This window comes from Phaenicophaeus curvirostris, chromosome 9, assembly GCF_032191515.1.
Source record: "Phaenicophaeus curvirostris isolate KB17595 chromosome 9, BPBGC_Pcur_1.0, whole genome shotgun sequence".
NCBI classification, from domain to species: domain Eukaryota; kingdom Metazoa; phylum Chordata; class Aves; order Cuculiformes; family Cuculidae; genus Phaenicophaeus; species Phaenicophaeus curvirostris.
In genome coordinates this window covers 15,782,146-15,806,234 of record NC_091400.1, presented here as the reverse complement: position 1 = coordinate 15,806,234, position 24,089 = coordinate 15,782,146, and the positions used below count along the sequence as shown (strand labels likewise).

Sequence of the window (24,089 nt, the reverse complement as noted above, 5' to 3'; positions counted from 1 at the left end):
ATTTTCCATTAGACTGGAAGAACTAAACAAGTGCTATGTCTTAAAAGTCCACGGAACAAGCTACTGCAGCTGATACCCAAGGAGAGGCACACAGGCCTAACAGAATTATAAAGGCTCACAGCTCATGGCTAAACTATGGATATAAATACTGAAGAACTGGTAATATAACTTATTTTTGCTGACTACTTCTACACCTATAAATATTTCTCTCATTCATAATTCACATCTTTGCAAGTCTCAGTTGTTGATATAGTTCAACTTTTTTATCTTTCTTCATTCCAGTCTTCCGTGTTTTATCACAGAAGATCCAGAATCCTCGTTCTCAGCTTCACTGCTGTCCATGATTTATACTCTGCACAAAAGTTGACTCCTACTTCTTTTTCCTTCTCTCTCTATTTATTTGCCTGTACAAAACAAGTCTTTTCTTGGGACCACTTTGCTGTCTCTTTTTCATGTTTTAGACTTCTACCATTTTTCACATTAGGAACCAATATTCACTTCTCCATTTCTTCTATAAAACTCCCTAACCAGCTTCATCCACAAGTCTTCTAGCTTTGAGTTCTTCATTTATGCTCTTCAGGAAACAGATCATATCTTTCTGTGCTTCAAAGACCAGGTCCTTAGATTAACCTGCAGAACAGAACTGTTTTCAGCCCAAATTCACAGTGGGTCCTGTTGTTATTATTGGAGCAGAATACAATTCTCACTAAAATCAGATGTTGTTGCTACTACTCTCTGTGCTCTACCACATCAAGTTAATTCCAAAACTAGCAGAAGAAAATAAGGACCCTGACTATCCATTTGCAAGTTGTCTAATGTGGGAATTGATAGCTTTGCTTATCCGAGACGCAATTGGAACAGGTAATCTTTTAAATAGGAAGCACTGCTTTTATTAATCAAAACAAGATAGACTCTGTCCAGCTTTAAAAAGAGGGCTAATGGGTTGACTTAATCATTGCTGATATGCATGGGAACAAAAGGGTTTCCTCTTCTCTAATGAATCATATATTTAAGAACAGAAGAATAATACAGAACGCCTCCTTCAGAATACTACTTGGCCTAGTCTTGTGATGAACTCTGAAAGACACTATCTCAAGAATTACACATTTTCATTTTTTTAAACACTTTCTACAGGGTTTAGTAAGGAACTCTTCTATGAATGGATTAACTTCCAAATAGCTCAGTCTTTATTTATATAAAATTTAGAATTTCCATACAACTTGTATGTAGGCTCTACACAAGCTATACTGAAAAAAATAAATTTCAAGCATGCAAACACTGTGTGAGCAATTTGTGTGTGTGTATGCTAAAACATTTCAAGACAGCCCTAAAAAACTGGGGGCTCTGTCTGGTGGTTGTTTCTATTGAACCATATTGTGTTTGTGTTCACTGTAGTAGCAACGGGTTGATTCAGGTTTTTTTAAATACAAAAAACAAGGAGTGCACTTTAAAGAAATATGCAAAGTTACTTTTATAAACAAACCCATAAAAATACTCTTAGAAGGCCAGTGTTAACTATCTGTAAATCCTTCATAGAATTTTTCCACATTTGTACATTTCACTAAACAGAGTAGTTATGTGACACATCCTAACAACAGAAGTAAAATTATCATAAAAACATGGAATCATAGCATGGTTTGGCTTGGAAGGGACCTTATAGATCATCCAGTTCCAACCCCCCTGCAATGGGCAGGGACACCTCTCACTGAATCAGGTTGCTCATTGTCTCATCCAACCTGGTCTAGGAACAACTCCAGGGATGGAGAATCCACAGCTGCTGTGGACAACCAGTTCCAGTGCTTCACTACCCTCATGGGAAAAAATTTCTTCCTAATACCTAATTTAAATCTACCCTCTTTCAGCTTAAAACCATTATCCCCTGTCCTATCACTGCACTCCTTGATTAGGAGTCCCTCCCCAGCTTTCCTATAAGACCCCTCTAAGTACTGGAAGGCTGGTATAAGGTACATATTATCTGTATATTTATCATATTTCTTGTAAAGCTAAAATCAAAAGGTGCTTATTTACTAAATCCTGTTTCATAATGTACACAGGTAGTCTATTAACACTCAATACGGTATAAATGTTAGGCTGCTGCCACCAGTTTTCTCTAAGCAGAAATCCAGGATGGGTTTAAGCAAAGTAAGTGGAATTCATGCAAAGACAGAAGGAAAATAAATACAGCCCCAATTGTGTTAAAAGTGCTAATCCTGCATAAAATTACAGTTGCCGACTATGCAATTTATACTGTGATAAAATCATATTGCTTTCCATGTGAGTTGTGATCAAGTAAGGACAGTGGTACAGAATTACTTTCCTCCAAACTCAAACACATTAACTCTTATATTATCTAGGCATATGGGAGCATACCCAGGGAAAAGCCACTGTGTTTTCTTAAATAAGCACAATCTCAAAAGAGTAAACCTGCCAAAAAGATGAAGATTTACTTTAACCAGTTTGATGAACTGATAAATGAGTAACAGGACATGTATCTGAGTTTTATTTGTAGGTTGCTTTTCCTCCTACACTTACTTTGAGGAAAAAAAACAAGTATTCTCTCCATATAACCAAAACTCAGTCATTTGAAAGCAATAAAATGAAAATTACAATCACTGAAAAATTGCTCACCCTCTAGAAGGCTACAGGGGGAAAAGTCTCTGATTATAACAGACTGTGTGTTCTAAAGCAGAAAACAGATAAAAGTAATTATTCAACCTATTATACCATAACTCAGTTCCTTTTTTGATAACAGACTTGGCTTTCATGAAATTATACTACTGTGACTCAAATTACACAAAAATTTTAGGGGATTGTTTTTCTCAGCTTGTATTAAAAGATAATGCAATAAATGGATTACAATAGAAGCCTTTTTAACAAACAATACTACAGCCATAATCCAAAATGTTTGTATGCTTTAAGAGAATATATGGATTACATTTACAGTAAGAAAATAAAAGCAGACAATGAAAGAAACTGAAAAAGTGCCAGAGGTGAACAACTGTCAACAGAGATAAAGAGGAAAAATACAATAAAAAGCTCCACAAAACAAACTGCATTCAGGTATCTCACATATGACAGTTTAATTGAACACCAGCTTGATCAACATGACTGGGAGAGCACTGTTTTGTTGTCCCGTGGATACGACCTATCTCAGTACCATAATAACCAAACTAACAAGCTTTTCTTAATTTCCTGTTTCTCTTCCATGTAATTAAAAACATATCTCTCTCCCTTTTAATGAACATGAATTCACCGTTATAAATTTTGAATCCAAACAACTCACTCCAGTATCAAAGGGCCCGATATTAAAGCCAGTGGGAAACTTGCCACAGGACAGGATCAAGTTCAAGTTTAATTTCACCATAGAAACCACTGAAATTATCGCATTTCCTCTTAAAACTTACTTATGAGTCGAGTAATAAAGGAATCAGAAGACACACATGGTCAGTCCCATATCCCTAGATCTAGCAATAGGAGCCATTTCTTAATACCTTATATCAGTAAGCACTGTGAATTGCTAGCAGGGGGTCTCTGGGGCTGTGGGGTACCTGCAATAACAAAACTGGAGTTCATGATGATCCAAACATCAGTAAGCAAAAGATAACACTCTGAGCAAAGGAAGATTCCCAGATGAAAACTTTTAAGAAAAAAATAATTTAGACAGGGTCTCTATAGAAAATATTCTCTTTCTAGACCAAGTAATATTACAGATATGCTTTGAGGGCACAGGTTTTGAATAGAAATAGCAAACTTCAGAGCTAGTTTGAGAATACCTGCTTTCAGCTTAATTTGATCACGGTAATAGCAAGACATTGAAGAAGGTGATCTTCTCTGGTGGAGCAGCAGCAATGCCTCAAAATGGATAAAAAGAAATAGTTTCTACATTACAAAGGAAAAAAAAAAGAAGAAAGCAGAAATCTCCTGTAGAATGGAATTGCTGAATACTATGGAACTACAGCACATATATTTCTATGGAGGCTGAGATTTCATTATTGAATAGGGTTATGAAACCTCTGGAGAGGATTTTAAAAAAAGACAGCAATCATGTTGTGGTATAATTGAATTAAAAAACAACTATGTGCCACAAAATCCTGACTTTTAAACTGATCAGCATAGTGGAATGTAGCAAACAAAGATATGGAGTGCTTGTAACAACAACCACTTACTCCTAAAATGATATCACAGAATCACAGAATCACTAGGTTGGAAAAGACCCACAGGATCATCGAGTCCAACCATTCAGGTTGGATATCTTGCTTTAGGAAATGGCAAGGGGCTCAGCTTTGAAAAACAGACTCTGAACTGTGCTCTTTTCTTACGTTTTGCAGTTACAGTATCAGTCAAATGGAATTCCAGAAAAAACTGAAAAGTACTGTATAATTAGAAACTGAACCTGTCTACATCACTTCTGACGACACAAATTTCAATTGACTGAACAAATGGCATAGTCATCAGGACAGCTGAGATGAGCAGGCATGGGGAAGAATTATTTTTTTTTACTACAAAAGTTGTGGATAAACACTCTTACAAGGCAAAACCTACGCACAGAGGAACATTCATTCAGATTTTAAAGCTGAGTGAAAGAACATGAAAGATTTATTAATATAATAACTTTAAATTATCAGGTACAAAAGCATCTTTACATTTTTCTGAAGTTCCTACCAGAAGTATGAGCTCGAAAACCTTTTTAGACTGTTTTTGGTCAGATTCAGAATATTGTGGTTGCAAACTATATATATATATGAGCACTGACCTAATACAATATAAGGAATTTAAGGTATCACCACGAGTTCACTGCACCCAAAACTGCCATGGCTGCCTCCCATCACCCCCACTGTGCAGCTGCACACTGCTCCATGTAATTACATCTACATTGCTGCTCAGATTTCTGGCAGCGTATCCCTGCGCTTTTACCACTCCACTAGCCTGAGTCACTCACGGAAATATTTTGCAAAGTACAAAAGAAGAATTTGGCTGCTCGACTCTGAATCACCATACACTGTCAACACATTTAACCAGTCTTTTCCTACTCTGCATGCTGTTTGGCTGGTACTGGGCACAGCTGATAGAAACAAATCACAGACCTGTCCACAGGCTGGTTTTGCTTCTGGCTGTATTCTCACCAAATAAAACCCCAAAATGTAGATAGTAGCATTGCAACAGTGATTTTGACACTGCAAAAAATAGTAGTAGAAGAAAATTCATCACACTTTACGCCGATTTCTTGATTTCTTTCCACTTCAGGGCAACTAGCAAAGAGCTTGGACACAGAATCACAAGTAATACCACCACAATATTTGCATAAGAACTGGTGTGGTATTGTGGGTTAACCACAGCCAGCAAACATTTCTTCTGCACCTGAAATAACAGGCACTGAAGGCAATGCCCTTACAAAGGACCCTGGGTCTGCCACAGTGGCAAATGGATTTCTCAGCTACAAATGGCACCTAGTGTTATGCAAACTTTGGCTGAACATAGAGATGTTCATAGACATTAAGGAGAAATGAGTCAGCCATGTGTACTGCCAAAAGTCTGAAGTGGTCCACCATCTACACCTTTAGTCAGAAAGCAGCCTTATTGCTTCCTGTTTGCATGTTTGCCAATGAGCCACCCAGGCCCTTCTATTTTAGGGGACCTTCACCTATTGCTATAGCTCATGAAACTATATCCTGATTTCAGAACACCTGCCAAAACATTTAGTTATAAATTTGGTAGAGAGACAGCAAGTATCCAATCAACTGGTTGAAGATTATATCTCAAAAGCTTGTTTGATACCAACATGCTATCTGTCTTGCTGCGGCACACTGCAGCCTGCCCTCTGCAAGAGCCAACTCAAGATTTTATTTCTTTATAGGGAATCATAATCATGAAGGCTGAGTAAAGCAGTTAAGGGAAATAAGGGCTGACGTGTAATTCTACAACTTTACATCACACTGTAACAGATATGTGGATAGGCTGTAAAGCGGTTAATATGACACTGCTTACTGTTGAACTGGTTTTAGGTTTTCCATTATTTTCCTGCAATGAAACCCCATCAAATGGGTCCCGTCCTCCTCTGCCAATCTCCTGAAGATGTTTTCAGAAATATTCCATTTCCACACAGAATTTACAAATCCTTCTAATGGCTGCCACAGTAGTAGCCTGCCAGAATCTTGACTTGAGCAAAACACCAGCAGAAGGATTCTCTATGCAGCATTTGTATTCAAGATCTTTTAAAATACTGAAATACATACAGCATAGCATGTGGAACATTAAGTTCAAATGCTAAATAAATATATATATAAATTACTAGATAAATTCCAGCATATAAGAAAGAAATGGTAAAAAGGGAAGATTTATAAGTTGACTTTGGAAGAAAAGAGCATTCCAGAAAAAGAACTGTACAAGTCTCACTGCAAAACGAACAAGTTACTGCTAGAGCTAAAGCAGAACCCAAGCTTTAAGCTCATCCACAAAAGTTGATAAAAGCACATCAAAAGTCAAAGCACGAGTTTCTGCAGTGAATTAAATTAAAATGCATATAACTTCGAGTTAACTGCAATAGAGAAATATCCAGAAATAGAATGTGAGACTCTCAGATCAGGATCCAATATTTGAGTATTTGGAGATGGATCAAAATGAAATTTACTTTATTTTTTTTCCATTTACAGTAATTGTTCAGTTTTAAGAAAAAAATAACTATTATCAATCAGAGAGAAAAGGAGAAAAGTTAAAAAAATATATAATTTGAGAATACATATGTATCTAAGGAAAATAAATATGTTAAAAATAAGCATGTATATAAAGTTAGCTGCACATTAAAGTGGAGGCTCATGGGCTCGATTTTCCGTATTTTCTTTATTTGTATTAGACACTATTTTTAATTTGAAAAACTATACGAATTGCAGTTGCATTTGTAATTTAAATAACCAGAAAACTGCAGCAACAAGACATTTTGCGTATTTCAGAGCCTCAGCCTCAAAGCATTCCCTTCTAGCCTGAGAACACTCATCTTCCACATCAAGTAATCTCTGCATTTAGTTATTGGTCTGCAGTTTGATCCTTGGCTGCACAGCTTTTAAGAATTACCACAAGTACAAATTGTATTTTTTGCTTTAAGATCCTCAGAAATATATTTTATAACAAACATCATCTTCCTTCCTTTGGTCTCACCCTGAAGGTTCAGATCACAGGTGTCAAGAGATCCTGTGAGGAGAGGGAGGAAAGAGGAATGTCTCTTCCCGTCTTGCCCAGTCACCCAAATACTGCAAAGAATGCGAATGCAAAAATTCAAAGAACTATTTCTTTGAAAATTGTTTAATTGTCAAAATTTTTTAAATTGTTGAACAACCATTTAATATAGTCCTTTAAGGTAAAAATTATAAGAATGCTTACTATGGGTTCAGCATTATAACAATGGAAGGAAATACTAAACCTGCCACTGATCTTAGCAGTTCAAGATGAAGAGCAGATGCTGGTCTGAGAAATCAATTTTAAGTATAATTATGTCAAGGAATAACATGAGAAGTAATTAAGATCTCATAAGTGTACTGTCATTATGATTAATGATTCTTGCCTTTTGAATCTTCATGTAAGAGAATCCTGTGCATGAAAGAAGCTACTAGATTTTCCATATAAACCAAAGGGGGCAAATATACTGCACAAGGTATTTTGGTTGTTATTCCTACTGATTACTGGGGCAAAATTAATCCAACTCACATCCAGTAAAAACAACAACATTTTATTAAATGTTCCCGATTTAAGCCCCGAAGCTTAGCAGTGAAAGAATTTTAAAGGAACACAATACACTTGAAAAATGTTTGATCAATTCAAAGATTTCATCATTCTGGTCTGCTTTCAGCAGTTACGTAAATGGGAAAGGATCCTAAAGCTAACTTGTTTGAGATCTGTCCTCTACAAAATTATTTCATAGAAAAAAGGACAGAGAATCGAACCACTAACAGCAAATACTGTTGATTAAGCACTTGTGTTCAAAATATCTATGTGATCTGCTCAGGAACACTGTCCACTTTTTTATATTACACTGTAAATAATATAAACTTCTTATCTTCATAACTATAGCAGAAGCCCTTCAATCTACCCTTCCTTGCCACTTAGCTTTGTGCTTAAAAAGAGGCCAAAAATGGAGAGGAATGATGAAATAGAAGCAAATTGATGGGTTTCACAACAGTGTGAAAAGCAAAGATGATACTTATAAAACAAGCATTTAGCACTTGCATTTCATTATTAAAGAAATGGCACACAATCTATTTTAAGACATACTAGAAGAGTATTCACTGGAACTGATGTAAAAGAGAAGGAGTTGTTTAAGATGTGAAAATGAATACATGATTAATTGAGAAGAAAACCCTTGGAAACCTGGTTGCAGCCGCAATATCCACTGGGAATGCTGTGCAGCAGATGTGTGACTCTTGTCACATGCCCTGTAGTATGCTGTGGTGGTGGTCTGCTACCTTTGCATCTAGAGCTGTGCTGCCCTGGGTTTGGCTTCTGCATTCAAAATATTATTTCATTTAGAGGTTCCCTGAGCTTCCTTGGAAGTTCTAGCAGGGGAGCACAGCTACCATATACCCTTGACAGATGAATGATATACCTCTGTTGGGGAAGGTCATTCTCTTCAACTGAGTGTGCAGCTTTGGGAGGGCTGCACATGGAGCACTGAGGGAGAAAGAAGACAACGGCCTAGCCAGATCACCCAAATCAACCCCGGCAATCAATGGTGTGACAGATGTCATAGCCAGGTCACCCTCGCATCCTTATTGTCGGTGTTCTATTTAGAGTGCACAAAACCAGAGAAGTAAAATCTATTTATATTCCTAGATAAACACAAGTATAATCTTTTAAATTCAGATTAAAAGAAATCAAGGCTAGCTACTGCAGTTGGACTAGATGATCCCTGTAAGTCCCTTCCAACTGAACTATTTTGAACTATTCTATGCTAATATTATCAACATTCTTTTCTCATAGTTGAAGTTAAATGTGGACTATCTTCACAGCTACTACTAATACAGTCATATTTATGCACTACTGTGAAGCAATGTTAAGCAATGTATGAGTTAAGTATGTATGTTTTAAAGGACTATACTTGATGGCAGTATAAAAGGTACTTTGACTTAAAAGCAATTTTAACATCTGATAAATGTCTTAAGCATGTATTGGTTGTGATGGAGAGGCATAATGAAAGCAATAAAAAAGGACATAAAGTGAAGACAAATAACTAGAGACAGGTTTTGTTCTTTCTCTGAGAAACACGATACAGTTCTATGAGTGCTCTCAGGTCCAAAAGTCTGTTACTGAACAGATATTTTAGAAGAAAAATTTAGAAATCTCACTGTAATGTAACATGCTTCATCCACATGCATTCTGCAATACCAAAGATGCAAGCAGGCAGATATGCACAGTAGCTGAAAGCTGTGGGAACCATGAAAAGTATCTGACAGCCCAGGCAAAGAAAACACCTGGAGAGTATCTCACATATAAAACTTCAGAACACAGCATGTGAAGGGATAAGTGCAGGAAAAGTGCAGGCTGCTTTCCTAATACCTATTTAAAATTTATTTTGGGGTGCATAAGTGTATATTCTTTTTTTCTTCCCCCAGACACAGGCTTTTCTCCAAGCTCATTAGTGAATATGTACTATACATTAAAACTAGATTACAAAAAACAATTAATTTACATTAACCTGGGAACCCAGCCTGAGAAAAGGAAAGCCTGTAACTACAGAGGAATAAAATCCAATTTTTGCCATACTGCCATTTCACAAGTGAAGTAATTCAGTTCTTTTTTTTTTTGCACAGACTATTTCCCCCTATAATTTGGGAAAAGTAAAGCCAATCTCTCTGCTTAGAATAGCACCAATCACTTTATTTACCCATAGTCTCACAGGTTTTCTTAAGCTGTAATTTGAATGCAGGTTTCCAGTATAGTACTATGTTTATTTGGTAAAGACCAATTATCATAGTAATTTACTGAATAAAGATTTGCATAATGAGTTCACAAAATTAAATGAAAGAAATGCAATTTCAAAATTTTAAAAGGTAATTTTAAAAGTTATCTTTAAATGCAATCATCTAATTATACCAGTTACCAAAAAATGTTCAAAAGGGTTGTAACAGCAGGCATCCTTAACAAGGTCACTTTTCTCATGAGAAAGATGATGGGAAGCTAAAGGAAATGCATGTACTGTTTTTATAAAGGATTAACATGATTCTACAACTTTCTATCACAGTAAGTAATATCTGTGATGTTACACATATTACAGCATGGCAGTATTTCTTTTAAGAAAGTATACATCAAATTCAAGTTCACTTAATTTCTGTAGCTTTACCAATGACTGAAGGATCTGGCCATCTCCAGTGGGAGCTGCAACTGCCATGCTGGACAAACACAGCCAGGTGAGCTACCAGGTATCTATGGAATTTACTGAGGGCAACCAAGAATTTGGATTGAATTGTAAAATTACACATAAGCAGCTTAGCAACAGATTCTCACATTCAGCATGTTCAACTATGACAGAAAAGAGTATTCATCAGACCAAATACCTTTCTTGACAATATAGCCAAGAGGTCTAGGAATGGAGACAAGGTAAATATTAAGAAAATGTATTATTCTTTGTGATTATATAACTGGTCAAAAGGATTTCTCTATTTGTGGAATTGTTACATGTATTTGGTATAAAATTAAAGTCTTAGTTTCTCAATTTCTTATTTCTTCATTTTTAAATTAAGGAAAATAACAATTTCTTAATATGACCCAGCAGCTACAAAGATTGCCATATTTTTCTACCACTTCTTAGTAGCCTATTCAGTTTATAAAATTTCTATTCAGTTTCTACTAGCTCTCTCAGCTCAGCTTATTCCAACAGTTATAATTTAGACTGGCTGACAGACACAAAACAAATACATTAGTAAGTTGCCTGCTAACATGCACTGATGCCCTCAAAAGCTGTTCTAAAGCATGCACCTGTCTCAATGGAAATGCTTCTGTGTGTAATAAAATTGTGACACCCAGAAAGAATCTCCAGTCTTGAGACAGCAAAAATATTATGTAGCTTAATGAAAAGCACACAGCAGAGTAACAAAAATCTCCAGGAAGTCAAAACTGGAAAGATTTTGTTTCTTTCCTTCAGATGTATTTAAATTATGAAGCAGAGAAGCCTGTGTGATTTAGCTTTAGAACTGAAATTGGTTCCGTGACCCAAGAGTTCAAGCCATAGAGGGATTAGTGGAACACAGCAAACTGCAAAGAACAGGACAGGTACAGGTCTGGAAGCCAAAAGAAGTAAAACAACTGATCACACAAACTATTAAATCAACTTTAACTTCATAATAGAGATTTCAACATCTATGAGTTACTTCAATATCACTTCTTCCAACCTCAAATATAAATGCTTTAAGTACTTATTTATCCATGCAAGGTTTTTACAGCCTCACCAGTGAACTGCTGCAGTTCTGCTAGACTAAATCCTACTCAAAGCAATTAGTTTCTATAATCGTTTTTATTTCATGCCACTGGGGAATTAGTCTAAGCTAAATTAACAAAGATACAGTTATATAAGAGCACGTTCTAACAAACTGAGCGCCACTATAGGTATTGTACTGTTATAACTGTAGTTATCTTGTTGTAGAAATGAAAGAATTTATTTCATTTCTTTTTCACGGGATTACTTTTACTACATAAAAGCTCTTCTAAACCATCACAAGACCTTTTAATGAATTGTGTCTTTGTTATTAGTTTTAGCAGATTATACTGGAAAAGATGCTTGCAGTCCTTTTCTAACATGAAAACTTTCAAAATTAATGATTTTGCTATCCAAAACCAAACTCAAAATTAGCACCTCCTGAGACAACTTCCTCACATTTTAAAGTCTCTCTCTTAATTTTAAGACTTCAAGTGCAACTAATTCCTTTTCTAAAAGTATGTGGTAAAAATAAACAGTTCTCTTTCCTTCTCTTCCTTGTGGTGCCTCTGCTGCCTGCACTGGGGATAAGGTTTAAAATGGACTTAGGGCCAACTTTGTCAATAGTATTGTACTCACAGTAAGAAAACAAAACAACTAGGAAAATAAATCAAGATAGCTCTGCTTTGAGCAGAGTTGGACTAAATGACTGGCATAGTCACTTCCAACCCAAGCAATTCCAGGATTGTTACACCGCAGTTTAGCATTTTACCTGATACACCATTAAGTATCACTTTAGTAGTGAAGCAAAAGGTAGTCATGTTAGCATACAATTTTAGATCTATTGGAAATACTAAGTATTCTAGACACAAGAAATACTGATCCTGTTGATAGAATACAATGCTGCTTTCCCAAAGGCAACGGTTCTGAAAAGATAAGAAGGGACACTAAAATATTTTCTCTGAGTTTGTAGAAGGGAGAGTTGACAAAAAAAAAGGTGGCACAAACAAATCCTCCCACAGAAATCACTGATGACACCAATAATTCAGTATCTTTTCAATATTTTTAAAGAACAAACCACACAGCATGCAGAAGAGAGCCATGGCATTATTTCAGGCTTGAATAATGAGACATGGAGTGAAAGATGTAAAATTGAAAAGTTTAACTTTACTTTGATAAAGTTAGAATTGAGAGGTGACTTCATAGCACATATGCAAGCATCTCCAACAGGCAACATGTGTTAATTTTTAAAGACTTTAATCCACCAGAAAAAAGGCATAACAAGAACAAACAGTTCATCTTTGATGACAGACAAACCAGAAATAACTCACCCCCACTTCGACTGTGAGCATCACTGACCACTGGAAAAAGCCATGCACATGGATGATTGTTCCAAGGGATCCTCTGAAGGCTGTATATTAACACTGCTGCCTTTCAACTACTGAGCTTAAACTAGAGACAACTGTGTTTAAGTAAATAATATGTTAAAACGATGTCAGACTGCAGCTAGAGGTCTCCATTAGCATTAGGCTTTGCAATTCTATGAGGTGTCTTACTTTTCCAAACAACATGCTCTATTGTCCTCTTGACTTAAAATCTGATGTGCTATCACCCATACAATCACTAAACTTTTCTCTTTTTGACTCTCAGTCTTTCCCCTTCCTGTAAGACCTTTCTGAAATTAGTCCCTCTGTACTGGGTCCCATGCATCTTGCCTCCTCGCCACTTTCACTGCTTTTGTCCTGCTAGTTGTGCCAGGCAGCACCACCTGTGTCCATTTTCTTCAAGTGGCATTTAAAAGAAGTCCTTTAATTTGACTGGAACCTTCCTTTGTCAAATCCCTCTTCTGTCACAATATTGTAAAGTATTTGCTGTTCAGATCCATTTTCTGTCCTGCTCCCAGCAGACAAAAAGGACAAATGCTGACTTTCTTACAGTAATTATTATCTGTCTGAAGGTTACCAGCTTGTGATGCGCTGTAACCAACAAGTGCTTTTTTTTCCAGGCTGTTTTTCACCAGTCCTCCCACACTGACATAAAAAGTGATATAATCTTCTGCCCAGTTCTATCTGAAAATCATTACCTTCACGACTCCATCAATTTTATTATTGTAGTTATTACTGAGAAATAAAATATTGTAATACTAGCCTTATTCTACCACCAAAGAAGCGAATGAAACTTCCATTTATTGCAGTGGTCAAAAGTAATGGAACAAGAGCAATTTTGTTTCCCTTCTTAAAAAAATTTAACGCATTTTCAAAGTATGCAAATATTGGGGTTTTGTTTGTGACACCCAACATGCCTGCAATTCTTAATCTTTCAACCATATGGGAGAGATCAAATTTGCAGAAACATGCTCTGCAACAGTGTGCTGTAAGTCGAATAAATCATAGATGTAACACTACTATTTTCACACATTTTACTTATGAAAATGCAAAGAAAGCAACTATGTTTTTTGAAAGATTTAACATTTTATACATAAAAATAAGTATTTTTTAAAAGAACATATTTTTGCAACAGTAAGCATGTTAAATAGGAATCTCCACACAAAATTTGGATAAAATTATTTCATATTTGTGTAACTGTTTATGAATTTATATTGAGTATATCCAAATGTTTGGCCAATTAGTTGACAGCTTTTGCAAAAATTATATTCTCAAAATAAAAACACTAACTTTTCCACATGCTCAAAAGAAGCTTTATATTGTGGTGCATTTGGCTCTTTCTTTTCCAAGACAAAAAAAAAATCTAGTATTTTTTTGTTTGGGGAGCAAACAGATATCCTAGTTATAGAACAGTTCTAACTGTATCTCTGCATGCAAGAGTTTTAAATATATTAATTTTTCCTTGCTGTCTTTTTTAAAGCAATTCACTCTAAATATGGCTATAGAAAACTCCTGCAGTTTTTTCCTCCCAAACACTAAGTTTGTATGAAAATCCCACTACTACCTTCAAGACAACCAGCACCTGAAGCTAGCACCACTTTCTCTTTTGTGTTCCACACATATATTTGATTGCCTTTACGTATGGGGCAGACGAGAACTATGTGATTTCATTTGACCCCTTCTAACATCGTGGCAGTTACAGAATAGCATACTATAAAGATCTGAAACCTAGAAGAAAATTACACTTTCAGGGTTCATTTTCTCTCTCAAATTGAAGGCATTTTAAAACTTAAATAACAACAGAATTATTTCATGGTGCTTTAATGTATGTAACTCTTCTCAGCAAATATGGGAAAAGCATTCTTTTCTCACCACAATAAATATTTTTTTAATCTTTTTAAGTTCAAATTAGTTACTGTACTAGATTTTTAGCTTGAATTATTAATGCCATAATGGTTTATTGTGGGTTTGTCAACACTATTTTTGCTTAACTTGTTCCCTGTTAAAAACAACATTTTAAAGATCTCTAAAAGATCAAGTCTTTAGCCTACATATTCTGTCATGACCTGGTGCACCTCAGGGTGGTTGGGTACATGAAAATAAACTTGGATGCTTGGCATATTATGCCCCTCTGAGATTTGCAGAACTCTCAATAGGGGTTCCAGTGGCTGAAGGTAGTAGAAAATGGTAGTGTTAACTACAAATATTCTACAAGACAAAGTGTAATAGGGAAAAAAAACCATGTCGTTTAATGGCTTTAGGTACAGCTATTTTCAGGATCAGATCCCGAAGACTAACAAAGTTTCCATCCTGAAACTTACAGAAAGTCAGGAGGAATTTTTTTTAAAAAATAATCGTATAAAATTTTTTAGAAACTATCATACTTATTTATGATACTTCAACAACTATTCCACTTCCATAGGGAAATACCCATGTTAAAGAAATCTTTGCTCCATTTCCGAGCAGAGCTTTGCAATTTATTTCTGAACAAGCAAACACAAGTGAACAACTTCAGATCAAATCTAACATTAATATATTAACAGGCATTCAAAACTATAGCTTTTCTTGACTGAGATTTCTTTTTTCCCCACAGAGAAAAATGGCCTTGGAAGACAAGACTTCTGCCTGTGACAATATGGTTAAGTCAAGTATGTGCTTTACTCCAGAATATCAGAGTAGAAAGAAATTGAAATGGTGGCTGGGAGAGGAGATGAGATCTAATGCAACAGCATCAGATCTATGCCCTGTCTAGAAGATCTGAACACCTTATAAAGACAGCTGAAAATGTGCTCTGTTATACCAAGTCCATAAGAAATGAATGATAAAAATATTTAATGGCTGTACAATTGTGCCAAGCCCTCAAAATTAATCATAAAAACCAACTAAAGGTACTTCTAGTATCTGATTGTATTTCTAGTTGTTTTGGTATTTTGTAGGCAAAATATTTTCAGTTTGTCCTCAATAAATCTCACTGGTAATTTACTTATTTCAGGGTTATTAGAATGTGTAGCAATGCATTCTTATACATAACAACTATTTCCAAAGTGTACACATAAACATTAGAAAACTATGTCAATATGAAGCCCCGCAGCTAAAACCTAAACAAACTGCGCACTAACAAAAATCTTCATAGCAGCTCTTTTTCTAGAAAATGCTTTCATCATTCTACCTCAAATCAAATCTAAAACCAACACAAATCAGGATATCAAAAGCAACTTCTGAGCTGAATTTATAATTTTAACATTTCTGAAATTAACTAAAATAATTTTCCCTCCATTTCTTGTAACACTACTGTGTGTCTCAGATTGGTTATCACTGGCTGAATAAAGGGATTAAAACCACCATTAATTCGCAGGTAATACAGATACACTTGATATCACGGCTCTTTTCTACTTTGCTGTCCAGATCACTGAGGTGAAAACAAAGGTGTTGACAACCAATACAATCTTTGTATTACAATGGGATACTATCTCTTTGAATGGTGAATATTTGTCAGAGGCTTTATTGATAGCCAGATTACAGCAATGGGAGGGTTAGTATATAAAAGATGTTCCTTTCATGGAGTAAAATATTATGAACATTCATTCAAGTCACGTATGCCTGTTTAAAAAAAATGTAAATGTAGGTGTTTATGACCAATTAGTAGCAAAACATTGCTTTTACACGCTTCTATGCCCTCACATCGTTCAGAAAGGGGGGAAAAAATCAGCTGCCTTAAGAATCCACAAAGCACAAACTGGCTACAAGTTAAAAAATGGTATACTGAAGATCCAGGAACAAAAGCTTGCTTAAAAAAATGTTACTAACTTGTAACATTTGAGTAATTCATAAACTTTATGGAAAAAATAATTCATTACCTGGTTCTGGTACTTTTTTTAATGTTTATGATATCTGACACTCATATTTTGTCACTTATTTTTGTAGAATAAGCAATGTCCCACAACATCATTTGATCTCAAAACAGTTGCAATATGAAATAAACAAATACAAAGTATACCTAAATTATTTACAAATAATTGTATTACATTCCATTTTGAACAAGAGGAAACACAAAATATTCACTTAAGACTGAGAAAGGACTTTATATTTCATATTGTTTATGTTAAATCCTTATTTCATTTTCCACCTAGCAACAGTTTTAAGTGTCCTTAAGCACTGTTATTAAGTGCAGACATTGTAGAGGTAATATTAGTTTAGAACCTCTCACCAAATCTAATTCTAACTCTGGAAAGAAAAGTATTACTTTGTTTTAACTACCTACATACAAACAGAACTGCAAATCTTACCAGCAGACGTGTCTTCCATTGAATCTCAGATTCCTCCTCAAATGCCAAAAGGGCAGGTACTTCCAATACCAGAAGTCTGCATGCTGCACTTGTCCAAACCAACAGTCAGGCAACAGCTGCTCAGTTTAAAGCTACAAACTGTTGCAAAATGCATAACTGACATGCCTTGTGTAAGCCACGAAGACGACATGCATTTGGCTGGCTCATTGAAAGGTCAGATTACCCACCTCCCCAGATAAAAGTTGAAACACTGGGATTCGAATGGAAGGAAGTTTAGAAATTAAGGACGAGCACACATCCTGCTAAGACTAAAAGCACTGGATTTTGACAGCAGAGTTATAAACAACAGGGATTTGAATTCTGTTGGATTTTTGTCTTTAAATATATTAAGAAATAAGTTAGCCTACACTCAGGATTTTGTACAAGTTATATTTATATCAGTGTTGTTTAAACAAGCCAAAAGTAATAAATGGAGTTAGTTTTGTTTTAGGAAACTTCAGCCAAAGTGAAGTTACAAAAACTGGGGCATGGGTTTCTTTATTAGCAAATGCCCTACCTTTACAGGTATTCTGCAGTAGGGTCTCTATTAAAAGGCAATATCATTAGCTTTAATGGGATAAAGGGCTATGATTTAGGCAACAATCCAAAAATGTTTCTTTGAGAGGCAAAAAGAAAACCTCCCTGAAGCTCCAGAAGTGTGATTAACTGTAAAGAAATTATAAATATAGGGTCTCAAAAAGACAGCACGGCCTTTCAGTTTGCAGCTATGTTCATAAACTAAGTAGTCTCCAAGATTCTGCCTTGATCCCAGCAGCTGTTAATATCAAACTCTGGCATTTTTATCACTCATTTTCTTCATTCTAACCTTAGCCTGTCTACCCACAGTTCACATCACTTTTACAAGCAGCAGGACTACATCAGTGAAAAGTTAGTTATGAAATTTGCTAGAGTACACAGGACTGAAAAACAATACACTGCCACAAGAAGCCTTTCTCCATTTCCCCCAGGAAGTCCGAGGCAGTGATCTGTGCAGAACTGGAATGCAAGCAGTACACTCAGAGTCACTTTGTTTATATGGTGAACGCTCATCTTGTCTGAAAAACCTCTACTGGAGGAATGACCAAGGAACACGGCCAATGCACCATTACGCTTTCATTGTAAATAGCATCATATCCTTTCTTAACTGGAAGAAACAATTTGTGTTGTTTCCAACTTCCAGCTGAAAACCAGTAAACTTAGATTTCTAAAGAATTCATGTTAAATATGATAATATTAGGGCCCCCTTGGGCATACTGTCTAGAATTGTAAAATCAATTTTATTTATAAATATCAACTTTATTAATGCTATTTCCCTTCAAAAATACAAAATAAACCATCAGATTAAACACTTCTCATCATTATAGGATCAATACTAAGGAATTTTCCAGTAATTATAAAAGCAAATATCTGAAAATTTAAAAAAAAATAAAAATCAGAATGTTCTTGATTCTACAAAGAAAACTGTACAGTACATCAAAGAATTTTATTGTGTCTGGATATAAATAAAAAGCATTATCCTACAAAAGCTGGACTCGTTTCCTAGAAACAAAACTTCAAGGGAATCTTTAGAGATGACTCTTGAGTCATCTTGAGGCTTGAGGTTCTTCGGATTTTTTCCTTATGACTGACACACTAACATAAACATCCCATAGTAGTTCCATTCTACACTTTAAAAGTTCCCATGGACACTACTTTTACAAGGCCCATTCAAACAAATGTTCAGACCTTTAAAATAACAATAATAAGCAGTTCAGTGATTAACTATGTTCACTTCAAATACCATTTCATTTTTTTCTGAAGACTAATCACTCTTCAAAAAAAAATAAGAAGTTTGATTCTAAAACTAGCATCACTTTGCACAAACTTCTGCTCTCTTAGTCTTCATCCACAGACATTAGTATGTCCTTCATTCCCTCCCTCACAACAAAGCTCTAATAGCACAGTCAGACCAATTCTATAAATTTGAACTCCTTTTTTCTGCTGGTGGAAACAATAGCTATGGAATACCAACAAAAATATTGCTGTAAGCAGAGAGTCAGCTACACAAATTAAAGGATTACCAGCGTACCAAACTGTCACATATTACTATTGGGACTAAAAGCTATACAAAGCCACCTGAAACTCAGTTCTGTTTCTTATACTGCTTAGCTCTATACACCAGTTAGGATATCCAGATACGCAAACATGTACCTCCCTGTACGATGAGTACGATACCCGTTCTGTTCAAAGGAGATGAAAATATTTTTAGTTTTTTCCTTAGATTACTTACACTAATTAACTTTCAACTGTTTGGATCAATGATGTGTCTTTTCATCTTGCAGTAATATACCTTACTGAACCCAGAAAGAAGACCATAAAGATGAGACAAGCTATGCAGGCAGAGCTTAATTCTTTGTGTCTACAATATATTAAACATGTTGGATTAAAGGACCTTTTTGTTAAATTAATGTTGGCAAGGATCCTCCTTAAGTCCTTCTCATACTGCACTTGCAGTGACCAGCCTGGCGGCAACCACCTTGCAGCGATCTCTCCTTTCTGCCACTTTACAGAGACAACCATCATAGCCACCTCCTGATAGTGCCAGGTGTCCCTTGGCTACAACTGTCCTCTCAAATCTTACTGCCATTTCAGCCTTGACCTGTGCTTCCTGCTTCTCTTAATTCTGCCTCTAACCAGGTGACCTGCACTTGTTCCCAGTCTTCCTGACATATGTCCAGGAGCCAGAGGAGCAAAGATCCTTGGTTTCCTGACTCACACCCTTGCCATATAAACAACATCTACTTACTCTCTATCTCCTGGATTTTATTTCCTTTCATCTTCTTACCTTAGATTCTCAGCCCAAGAAACATTTTGTGTTTTCAGGTCTTAACCTCAGCTCATTCAGCTTTATCTCTCCCCTCTAGGTGGACTTAACCTTTGGGCCCAAACACACTAAATCATGTTGTCCTTCCTAAATTCATGTACATAAAGCTTGTTGTTGCCCATGATTAACATAGAGCTGTGAGATAACAGCCTCAGCTTCATGGATTCTGGAATGTCCCCAATATTGTAATAATAAGCCTTGTGAAGAGGGTACAAGAAAGAGCAGTGAAAAAAGTCACAGAGACATGGGTCCTGTTCCCTGCCCTGTCTTCAGTGATGGCAATGTCTGAATGCAGGAAAAGGGTAATTTCTCAATACTGCGGGATGAATGAAGGTTTACTTAAGATCAATACAGTCTGCCTCCATGTTCATGACAAATCAGTTTCCTTCTGTTCTTGGTCAAAAATTGCTGCTGTCTATTTAACAAGTTCTGAGTGAGCTTTCTCTGAAAGATGGACAACAGCAATCAAGAAAATAGTCTGATTTATAACTCTTGAAAAAGTGGCATCAGACTTAAACAGCTTTGAAAAACACTGAAAAGAATACTGATACAAAATGTTTCCAGTCTGCTCCATCCTCAGATACCTCTTTTTACGTCCCTTTTTTTTTTTTCTTAGATGACAAAGCTACAGAAGTTATCCTTGTAAGGGGGGTGGGGGGAAGGGAGACATGAAAGGAAGCATAGAAGTTTTTCTTTCCAACAACGACTCTGGATGCAGATATAAAAAGCAAAAATATTTTCACATACTCTACGTCCTTCCTTAATATTTAAAAAAAAATAAAATCTTTTCTTCACATTCTGCATAAAAATGTCAATACCACATAAACTATGACAATGACTGAGTTTTCAAATACAATTCAAATGAAAGTTCTAGCCTGTTCACAACTATGAACAAACTTCTGTAACAATCAATTTGTAAGAAACAGAACAGGCCAAGAAGCAGGATTTCCTTTCTATGAGAAGAAATTTGTTTTCAATCCAAATTCCTTTGAAAGCCATTCTCAAAACATCTTAATAACCAGAACTTCTTGTTTACATACAGAGGTGTTACAACAGTGCAGCTGAAAAGTCTTCAGTGTTCATACATGAAAATTATTTTCTCTGTAGTAACAAAGACACTTGACAAGGATGTGGATGTCACTGACCAGCTGTGGGAACTCTAGGCATCTGAGGTTCCCGGTAGTCCACTCTCAGACTGTCTCTGTGCTACCGGCACCCAGATCACAGCTCCTCAGTCGGAAGCCTGAGAGCTCTCTGAGCCATCCGAGAGCAGGGCTTGCAGGCTCACTGCTCTAGACTGAAGAGATGAGTCTCCTACAGAGCAGGCCCTACGTAAGTTTTTAAAGACTCTCAGTCCCAGATACATGCTATTTGGAATTCTGGCTTCAGAGACCTGGTATGTTTGGATGCCTTCTCTGGAACTAACAACATCGGTAGCTGACCTGCTCACAAGACCATCCTAGCCCTGGAAACTCAGACCATTTAGTGTTCTTAGCTACTGAACAAAACCTTAGAACAGTATTTCCTGGAGTTGGATTACTCGTGACTGTAAGGTTCATTGCTTGGGTCATTAAATAACTCCTGAAGGACTGAACACGAAGAAATCTCAATTTGCGTAGTGCTAGGAAGACATAATACCAGGATCCTTGTTGCCGGGGCATATATTACATAAAGTCCCTAACTACAGAGTGTATAAAGGTTTTGAGAAGTCTTCTTTTTAAATCATGAAGGGCAGTCCCCATTAAAGGAACGGGCTCCTCTCTAAACAATTATTGCAAGAGTGCTGAACTTTATCTCCAGGAATTGCAAATATTTTGAAACAAGAGTAGTGGAATGTTTCCTGGTCCAGAAGAGGTCCTCCAAACATAAATCCAACAGCCCTTGAGATCTTTTCAAGACTGGCTGATACAGACTGGTTCTAATAAACAAATTCACTTCCACTTTCGAAGCTTCTTAAGAACTGTCTGGAAAGTCATCCCAAGTGTAGTAATAATTACTCCAGAGTTGACAGCCACCTGAAATGTGTCTGCAGTTTCATGTCTATACTGAAGCTTAACTTGTAGCAAAACTGAGGAATGGGTTTACCTGATGGAAGACATCTACTTGACAGGGACCCTGCCATCATGTTAGATGTATTTAGCACAAGGCTGGATATACTGCAACACAATCTGTATGTGGATTGCCCCTTTGAGCAATTCAGAAATTATGAAGTGTGGAATCCATCCATTCTATGTGCCCTGTGCATCAGCCTTCTACTGCGTTCAGACTGAAATCAAGTTATTGGCCTGAGCTGTAACTTTCTAAATGACTTATGACTTTCTTAACAGAAAAATTCATTCTCCCTCATACTGGTGTACTAGTGATCAACATGGGTGCACAAACTAGATTTTCTTTTTTTTATTGTCAAGAGAAAATGAAGAATTTTGAGTACTTTCCCCAAGAGCCTCTCAACTCTGTAAAACAACTATTCCCAGTCTGAATAGTAAAGGTCCATACACCATGTTCTCTCATCTGAGAAAGGTTGGAAAGACTATGATGAAATGCACAACAGTTTGAACAGCTTATGGAGGGCAACAAACCACAAGTGCTGATGGAAATACCACTTTCACTATTGTACTTGTTTTCGCTAGGTCAGAGTTAATCTTCTTCATAGCAGGTCACATGGTGCTACATTTTGGATTTGTGACCAGTGTTGATAACACATGGATGTTTCAGTTGTTGATGCATAGTGCTTACACAGTATCAGGCCTTTTCTGTTCCTCATGCTGCCCGACCAGCAAGCAGGCACGGGGTGCACAGAAGCTAGGAAGGAATACAGCTGGTACAGCTGACTCTAACAGATCATAGGGCTATCCCACACTATATGACATCATGCTCAGCAATAAAAGCTGGGGGAAAGAAGAGGAAGGGTGTACATTTGGAGTTATGACATTTGTTTTTCTTTGAAAATGTGAAAACTTCAGATATCAGTATAGAACTACAGAATATTACACAGTAGTATGTACTTTGCAGTACACACTATATTTAAGGTGGACAAAGTTAAAACAATTAAATCTTCATTACCTTTAAGCATCGTTCTTCCAGCTGATCCTCCAAAGATATTTAAAAGACCACTTCTTGCTCCTAATGATGTAGTTGCTTCTAGTAAAGCACCAATTATATACTCAGAGAGTGCAGTCCTCTGTGAAGTGGCACGATATTGACAGTAAGCACTTGTTGCACATCGTTTTACAGAAAACCCATCATCTTTGCATATACAGTCTGTATCAAACGTTGGGAGCCTTCTCAAAAGATGAGGAAAATATTCAAAAATATCTTCTCCTTCATCTTCTCTCACTGTGCTGAAGATCTGTGAAGAATGCAAAACCTGTTAGTTCTTTGCTTGAGATAATAAACTGAACATCAAAAAATTACAAACTAGCATGACTTCTTGTCAAGTTCAACAGCCTCTGAAAAAAGACACTTTGTTATAACCCTGCCTTTATACATTAAACTTGAAATATATATGAATCCAAAATTGATTTGTGAATATTTTAAGTTGGGTTCCCAAACAGCCTATTCAAATGAGATGGCATTCTGGCTTTCATATTATGGTTAAAATCATTGTAATGAAAATCAGTCTTAAGGATTGTCATTAGACAAAAACCTGCCACATTAAGACATCTGGTCAACATTTAAAATAAAGAATGCACATAAAATCATTTACAAGACTATTAAATCTACTGTCTTTCAGTAAAGTCTTACTTTCAGTAGCAGTAAATCAGTAGCAGAAAACCCAATCCACTCAAGGTGTGCACTTTTCTTGTGGAGTGTGGCAGCGGGGAGGTGTTGCAAACAGAAATGGTTTTAATCACGGTGAGTAATCTTTCAAAATGTTCTGGTGTCACGTTTGTTGCATTACTTCCAGCATACGCAAAGGTCCTCTATCTAATATTGGTTTAGTACTCTTTTTCCAATATTTGTGCAAACACACTAATGAACTGCAGCCTGTGGCTTAGCAACTAACTAATGTTTGCTTATTTAAAAGACTCTAATGATCAAAGCAAGAATCTGGAAGAGATCTTTTCATTTAGTATACAAGGAGAGACTTGATTCTCTGCATTCTTGTAAGCTGACTT

At 36.2% G+C, this 24,089-nt stretch overlaps 1 protein-coding gene across 3 annotated transcripts in view; it reads right to left on the bottom strand.

Moving 5' to 3' along the window:
* The window catches only part of PLCE1 (phospholipase C epsilon 1), a 153,993-nt gene that overhangs the window by 65,940 nt on the left and 63,964 nt on the right, over positions 1-24,089 (bottom strand). For all 3 annotated transcript variants that reach the window (XM_069864034.1, XM_069864033.1, XM_069864035.1), the window contains exon 3: positions 23,035-23,320. In XM_069864034.1, coding sequence (XP_069720135.1) covers positions 23,035-23,320 — 286 coding nt within the window. The remainder of the gene's footprint in view (positions 1-23,034; positions 23,321-24,089) is intronic.